This window comes from Peromyscus maniculatus, chromosome 8 (assembly GCF_049852395.1).
Source record: "Peromyscus maniculatus bairdii isolate BWxNUB_F1_BW_parent chromosome 8, HU_Pman_BW_mat_3.1, whole genome shotgun sequence".
Classification (NCBI taxonomy): Eukaryota; Metazoa; Chordata; class Mammalia; order Rodentia; family Cricetidae; genus Peromyscus; species Peromyscus maniculatus.
Genome location: NC_134859.1, coordinates 12,228,520 through 12,236,433, shown reverse-complemented (window position 1 = coordinate 12,236,433; position 7,914 = coordinate 12,228,520). Strand labels below are relative to the sequence as shown.

Genomic DNA, 7,914 nt, shown 5'->3' with positions numbered 1-7,914 from the left:
CCTGGACAAGGCGGAGTTTCCAACTCTTGTTCTTGCTTCTGAGTGATGGGGCTGAGAGCAATGTAGACACAGGGGTGCCAAGAATCCGGTGACACTATGCGGGTGGCGTTTTCGAAAGTGGGAGGTATGTGGGGGCATCCTCTGGGTGCCTGTGGAAACTGAAGCTCATAGGCGTAGGAGGAACCACGAGGTGGGAAAATGTGTCCCGCTGCATCCGGTCTTTATTGTTTCAGATATAGACTCACGATAGAGAGACCAGCCCAGTCACAGAAGCCACCAAAGGATACCCTGAAAGGTGGCTGCAAGAGAGGCAAGAAAGACTCTTGTCCCTCTGACCCTGGAAATCCACAGTCCCCCAGGGAGTGAGAGGCAGCCCAGGGCCAGGAGACCAGAGCTTAGCTGATGGTCTTAATGCTGTGGGAGTTAGGAGGCTTCTGTGGGGGTGAGAGGGTCCCTGGAGAGCAGAGCATGGATGGGGTGCTTGTCTGCAGGTAGCTAGGCAAGGAGGGCACAAGAAAACGGTCCCTGTGAGAAGCTGCTCCAGCCTAGGAGCAGAGAGAGGGCAAAAGTTCCAAATATAGGGTTGGGACTGTTATGCCCAGATTGTGACCCCCGAAAGAGACCACCGAAGACCTTGGATGTCCAGAATGCAACAGCAAGGTTTATTCTGCAGATACAAGTCTAGACAGGGACTCATTCCTACACCCAATACAGTGAGGCAGGGAGGAGTCCCTCTTTCTTGGGGAAGTTAGTTTTTATAGGCAAAACCCATAAAATTTCTTAGAGGGGAGGGGGTTAGTACGGGTCCATCCTTGATTGGTCCAGTTTTTCCCGGGCCTGGACTTTATCTTATTTTATCTTATCTGTTTGCCCTGTCAGGAGTTTTACAACTCATCTCCTGGGTCTGGTCATGTTATCTCTGGAGAGGGGCATCTCGCGGTTAATTGGTTACCATAAGACATCCTGACTCTGTTCTTTTGTTCCTGGGGCTGGCGCCATCATTTCTGGGGACTTGAAACTTGCCTGGGTCTATCTATATTGAGATATCTTTGTCTAAGGCCCCCTTTTTGAGACAATAGAGTGAGGGTCTTCTTGTGCCTAGATCACAGTCCCCAAAGCCGCCACTGGAGACTTTAGGTACAGAATGCAAAAGTAGGGTGTTTTCTAAGTTTACAAGTCTCCAGGGAGGCTCTTCCAAATCTCTCACTCACAGCAGGGAGGTTGGAAGGAGCGCTCCCCTTTCTTTGTGAGGCTAGTTCTTAAAGGCACAGACCATATAATTTATTTTAACCCGCCTCCCTTTTTAGTCTTTTGGTCGAATATCCTGACTGTTTTCCAAAGTCCCTGTAGCAGATGCAGCCACCTGGGGAAAAGGGGTCTAAGTTCTTATCTACACTTAGGAATCCTGGTTTAAGCTTCTCTTTGTCTGTAGGGGATAGAGTGGGGGGTTTTACTGAGGTATCACAGGGACAATGAGGTTGCAGGTTAGGGCCCCAGGAAGAGGAAGGTGCTCGCCACCGATGCCAGCAATAGGCCAGAGACTGAGGTGTCTGCAAGGCTCAGAGAGAAACTTCTTGTTTCTAGGGCCGAGTTCCACATTGTGTTTGCGATCCATGAAGTGTAGACGCTGACATTGGTGTAAACACCTGGTCTCTTGGGAAGGGCACAGTCAGATCCCCAACTCACCACCCCGGCCTGGATCCAGACACCGTTAATGTCACAGACCAGGGGACCTCCGGAATCACCCTGAGGAGAAAGGGGGTCCATAGGTGTTAGGATTGCTTGAGCCCGCTGCCTTTGTTATACTGGTAGGAAAATGAAGCGCTCTCCCCACCTGACTCTCTTCATCACAGCAGACGGAATCAGTGAACTGGAAGTTTCTAGAAGGTTGCAGATGGGTGAGCTGAGAACTGAAGGGAGTGTGACCCCTGGTGGTGGGATCACAACCTGTCTCTAACTATGAACTTCTGCCACAGCTGTGTGTTCAGAGCTGGGGGGGGGTGGGGGGGGGACATTTCAGAGCCGCCGCCAATGCTGCTTCTCAGTTTGTTTGGTTTTTCTCTAGAATTCTCTTTGAAGTAACAATCAAGAGGTGTTAGGCAGTCAGGTGTGTAGAAGAGAGAAGGAGAAAGGATAAACCCAAGCCAGCTTGAGCGTGGCCTGCTCCTCCTCGTGGAAAATGCAGTCAAACACTCTTAGTGTTAATTCAGTGTCTGTCTGTCTGTCTATCTGTCTGTCTCTCTCTCCCCCTCCATCCCTTCCCCCCTCCCTCCCCCTCTCTCTGCCCCTCTTCTCTACTGAGGGTGGAGCCCAAGGCCTTCCAAACATTTGGTAAACACTCTACCACTGGCCCACACCCCCAGCACTCTGATCACATTTATTTTATTTGGCAGAGGGAGGCATGTGGGGGAGAGGTGTGTACCCTCCTGTGTGTGCATGTGGAGGCCAGAGGTCAACACTGGGTGCCCTTGGTCACTCTCCACCTTATTTTGAGACAGGGTCTCTGACTGAACTTAAGAACATGCATTTTGATCAGACTGGCTGGCCAGCAAGCCCCTGGAACCGGCCTGTCTCTGACCCCCTCCCCACACTCTGCCCCTGGTGTTGGGATTATAGACTTGTGCTATCGCACCCGGCTTTTTATCTTTTTCTTTTAATACATGGGTACTTAGGGTTCAAATTCAGTTCTTTGTGCTTGTGATGCAACAATGGACCATCTTCCCAGCCCTCTGAGCATATTTATATGATATTTGAAAGGGAGATAGCATCTGGGATTTCTTTGAGGTGTGTGTGTGTGTGTGTCTGCGTGCGTGTGTGCGTGTGTGCACGCGCACGTTGGTGATGGTGGTGTACTGTTGTTTCAAAGATGCTGAGCCCTCCTGGAAGGTTCTCAGTGTGATGGGGAGAGAAACGGCCTGCCCACTGGGGTTACTGGTGAGGGGGCACTGTCTGGACAGGACTCACTCACATTACAGGCATCCTTCCCGCCTTCCTCGAAGCCAGCACACAGCATGTCTTCGAAGATGACAAGCTTCGTGCTGGAAACGGAGTTCTCCTGGTAGTAGGCATTGCAGGTTTGGGCATCAATAAGAGGCACCTGCAGCTCCTGCAGGGTAAACGGTGGTGGGAGTGCTAGAGTTGGGAGAGAGCAGAGTTAGGGGAGGGGACGCTCCATCTCCTCCCAGCTCCCTGTTTAACTGAACCTTGTGGCCAAGGTCATTTCTTCTGCTCCTTTGAGCAGGGCTTTGTTTCCCCACATGAACTCCTGAAAGCTTTGCGAAGGTGGTATCCTCAGTCACAAACTGGGGCGATCTTTGCTCTTCCTCTCCCTGCTGGGCACACACTGGTGTGTGATGGCTCTGTGGGTCTCAGCTTCTCTTCCAGTGTCAGGGCAATGGAATGGGATGCACATGGGGTGAGGGCACAGCTTCAGGACACTGGCCTATGGTCAAATCACATCCACTACATGTCCCTATTCTTCTCACATTTCAAATATCAAGTCAAAAGGTGACTTAGGGGCCGAGTGGCTTAAATAATGTGGCCCCAAAGTCATGTCTATCCAAAACTTCAGAATGTAACCTTAGCATCAAGGAGACTTGCAGATGTGACTGACTAAGGTGGGGTCACAGCAGATCAGGATGAGAGGCTCGTAACAGAGAAGGGACCTGGGGAGACACATGGCGGTGGAGATCTGTGAACCCCAAGGCCAAGACAGGAGTGATGCAGGCAAGAACCAAGGATTGCCCAGCACTGGCAGAGGTTGAGAGCCAAAGAGGGGTCCTCCCTAGAGTCCTGGAAGGGATAATACCTCCATTTCGGGTTTCTGGTCTCCTGAACTGAGAGTGAACACCTATCTGATTCACCATCAGCCTCAGGACACTAAAACAAGATGAGATGACAAATATGACGACAGTGATGAGGACCATGGTGATGACAGAATTAAAGGTGCCTTCGAAAGCAGCATGAGTGGGCCTGGGGCATTAACCCCACAGGGCAGCACTCTTGAGAGCTCACTGACAGGAAGAAGAACTAGGACCTCATCAGGTAACACAGGCAAAACTGAGCCCCTGGCGAGCACTGTCCCCAAGGGCCTTGGCAGCAAAGGTAACGGGAAGGTTGTAATGCAGGCTGGATCAGCATCCCGCAGGCTGGATCAGCATCCCTCAGCCCATTGCTAGCCATAACACTATCCCTTCGGTTGTTAGATCTCAGGAGGACATCTGTGGGCTGGCAGCATCCAGCTGGTGATGAGCTATTGTGGCACTGTTTCAGGGCACTCTGTGGTGAACATCCTTCGCATAGACTCCATATGGGTCCTGTCTGAGGGTGGGGGCTGGCCTGAGGGAAGGTGACCCTTGCTGAACACACATTTCTGCTCTCCCCCTATCCTGCCACCAGCTCCAAACATTCTTACGTTGATTTGTGGCCGTGCGTCCCCAGCCAGTGACCCAACACAAGGTGCCGGGGTCCAGGGGATCTCCAGGTTTTGGGAGGCAGACTGGAAGGATGTAGTCACTGAAGGAGACGGATGAAGCCAGCTGCACCAGGGCAATGTCTCCACTACTGTGCTCATTTGCTGAATAGCTTGGGTACTTGATACACTGGACCACTTCTTTCAGTTCCTTGGGCTCATTGGGCCCAGGGTAAGAGGAGATGGTACCCAGCAGTACTCTGTAGGCAGACAGGGGCTGGTCCCTGGGGAGAATGGGAAGGTCAAGGGTGAAAATGAAAGACCATCTTTATGCAGAGGCTCTACTATTGCTATTTTATAAATAATAAACTGGGCTTTTCCGGGAGCTAAGCACATGGGAGCAATGTCAAGCACCCCTTTTAATGGCCACCATTAATGATCATTAAGTCTATCATCATTTCCTCCATTTTTCAGGTCTGGAACACAACTAGCAAAGTCAAGCCACCCATCCGAAGGCTGGGGCTGGGAGATGGGTCGGTGTGCAAGGACATTTGTGGTACAAGCATAAAGACTTGAGTTTGGATCCCACAACACACGTAAACGGCAGGCCCAGGAGCATACACATCTGCAATCCCAGCGTGTCCCTAGGATAGGTGGGAGGTGAAGACAACTAGCCAGGTGTTGGCAGCAGTGGACAAAACCCTGTCCCAAAAGGCAAGGTGAAAGGCAACGACTGACCCTGAGGTTGTCCTCTGACCCGCACACTCTCACCGTGGCATGTCTGTGCCCTCACACACGTGAACGCATACTTCACACATGCACACATACATACACAAAGACCTTGGGTTCTCAAGGGCTGCTTTTCAGGAACTGTTGAGTGTGTGTGTGTGTGTGTGTGTGTGTGTGTGTGTGTGTGTGTGTGTGTTGGGGGGGGTTGTGTTGTGTGTGTGTTGGGGTGTGTGTGTGTTGGAGGGGTGTTGGTATATGCGTGTTGGTGTGTTGTGTGTGTGTTGGTGGATGTGCATGCTTCTGTGCATGTACAGAAAGCAGAGAATGATATCAGAGGCCCTGCTCTATCTCTATTGCTCTTGACTTTGAGGCAGGGTTTCTCACAGATCCGAGAGCTACACTGGAAGTCAGCAACCCCCAGAGATCCTGCTGTCTCCCCATACACCCCCAGTACTGGCCACACCTAGCTTTTTACACAAGTTTGGGCAGGATCATTGAACTCAGATCCTCAGGCTTGTACAGCAAGCCCTCCTTCCCTCTGAGCCATCCCTCCACCGAGAGTTGATTCTTGGGAGTAAGACTAGGTGGCTGAGCCTCAGGGCCAGCCCAGAGACAGGTAGACAGGTAATTTCGATACTAGAGAGAAATGGCCCTGCCTTGTCTCCTGTCATAGTAGGCAGAGGCTAAGGTTCAGATGGAGAAATGAGGGCGTCTGGAATGTAGGGAAGTCCAGGCGGCACCAGCCCATGTGACCCTCATGGAGACACTCACTGGCTGAAGCAGTGGGCAGCAGTCAACACCCAGTTCTCAGCAACCAGGGAGCCTCCACACACGTGCTCCCCATCCTCCCTCAGGCTGACCTGCCAAGGCCACTGGCCCGGCTGGGCATCCTGCCCCGACACGATGCGGCCTGAAGCCCTGGGACGTCCACACACTGCAAGAAATCAGCAGAACTGGGTGACACAGGGCTGCCCCGCCCGCCCGTCCGCCAGAGTACTCTCAAACCTGGCTTGTCAGAGCCCCTGGGGACTTGACCAGTGCGCACCAGAGGATGCCCCCCCCCACCATGCCTGGCTCCTAACAGTACCTGCCCCTCCCACCCCCCACCCCCGTGCCTGGCTCCTAACAGTACCTCCCCCCCCCCCCCCCCCCCCGTGCCTGGCTCCTAACAGTACCTGCCCCCCCTACCCCCCCCCCCGTGCCTGGCTCCTAACAGTACCTCCCCCCCCCCCCCCGCCATGCCTGACTCCTAATAGTACCTGCCCCCCCCCCCGCCTGGCTCCTAAAAGTACCTCTCCCCCCGCCCCCCCCCCCCCCCCCGCCATGCCTGACTCCTAACAGTACCTGCCCCCCCTGCCCCCCCCCACGGCCTGGCTCCTAACAGTACCTCTCCCCCCGCCCCCCCCCCCCCCCCCCCCCCCCCCCCCCCGCCATGCCTGACTCCTAACAGTACCTGCCTCACATAAGGCCCTGAGGAGCCAGGGTCAGACAGCTCCTGCTGGCTCCTTCCTGTATCCCCAGGATTTGAAGGCTGAGGCAGGAGGATCAAGATCAGAAGGCCAGCTTTGACTATAAAATAAAGTGGAGGCCAGTCTAGGTACAATGAGGCCTGGTCTCAAAACTAAAAGAAACAGAATAAAACTAAAAAATAAAATAAAAACAGTCACAAACGCCCTGGCAACAAAATCCACATTTCATGTAGCTTCCTGAAGCTGCTGTCCCCACCCACCCTCCTTACCTGAATCCAGGTTAACGCTACTGTCTGTCACAGGCGACAAGCTGTAGGAGTCCGCTGTGAGGTTCTCACTCCCCAGCAGGGCTCCAGGAAAGAGGGCAAATAGGATGGCAGACAGGGCCAGCTCCATGATACACCTGCTGGGGGCCAGAAGTTTCCCCGACACTCCAGGAAAAAGGAAGGTGACTGCAGCTCTGGTGTGGTTTCTGGGCTCGCCCTGGGTGGGGCTCAGCCTCCACACCTTCCCTGAAGCCTTGAAAGAGGTTGAACACCTGCACTGTTCCTGGACACAGAGACCTTGGCCTCTCCATGTGCTGCATGCTCTGGGGTCCTCTGGTCTTCCTCCTCCTGATCCGGGAATCACAGCATCCGAAACCCTCATCTTGTTGATGCAGGACCAGGGCACAGTGTGGCTGGCACCGCACCAACCACAGGATGCACCCCCAGGCTCCTCAGGAGCTGTTCTGATCACACCCCCACGGCACTGGAACTGAGAATCTGGGGTAAAGGATGTGATCAAGCCCCACTGGGACAAAGCCAGGGAATTCCACCCTCTGTTCTATATTGCAGTGTTCAAGGACCCCAGGAGATGGGAGGGAACAGATGGACCTGAGCTGATTCCCAAGGTCTATTAGAAAGTATCAAACCTCACTCTGCCCCATCAGCCATTCATGTTCCAACCAGGGCCCAGAAGTCACCAGAAAAAGCTATTTAAAAAAAAGTCCCTGCTATGTGACCACATAGAGCAAGCATCTTTGTGTCCATCACTGTCCACCAGAGGGCAGCCATGCTGGTTCTTTGGCTCCGGGGAACCTCTCAGAAATTGTGCAGGCAGAAAGGCCTGCCAGCATTGACCTGGAGCAGGAGGCATAGAGACACTTTTTTAGATTCCTGTGGTATTTGTCTTCTCCAAAAGTTTCTAATCTGGACTGGAGAGATGGCTTAGAGGTTAAGAGCACTGACTGCTCTTCCAGAGGTTCTGAGTTCAATTCCCAGCAACCACATGATGGCTCACAACCATCTATAATGATATCTGGCA

The 7,914-nt window shown here is 53.1% G+C and overlaps 1 protein-coding gene across 1 annotated transcript; it reads right to left on the bottom strand.

Moving 5' to 3' along the window:
• Window positions 1–641: 641 nt before the first annotated feature.
• Window positions 642–7,775, bottom strand: LOC102914619 (serine protease 33-like). Its single transcript, XM_006996326.3, has 5 exons — window positions 6,879–7,775; window positions 5,912–6,074; window positions 4,415–4,695; window positions 2,969–3,132; window positions 642–1,746 (listed from the first exon to the last, which is right to left on the bottom strand). Exons 1-5 carry the CDS (start codon window positions 7,255–7,257, stop codon window positions 1,486–1,488), a joined length of 1,248 nt encoding a protein of 415 aa, XP_006996388.3. The 5' UTR covers window positions 7,258–7,775; the 3' UTR covers window positions 642–1,485.
• Between the last annotated feature and the right edge of the window lie 139 nt (window positions 7,776–7,914).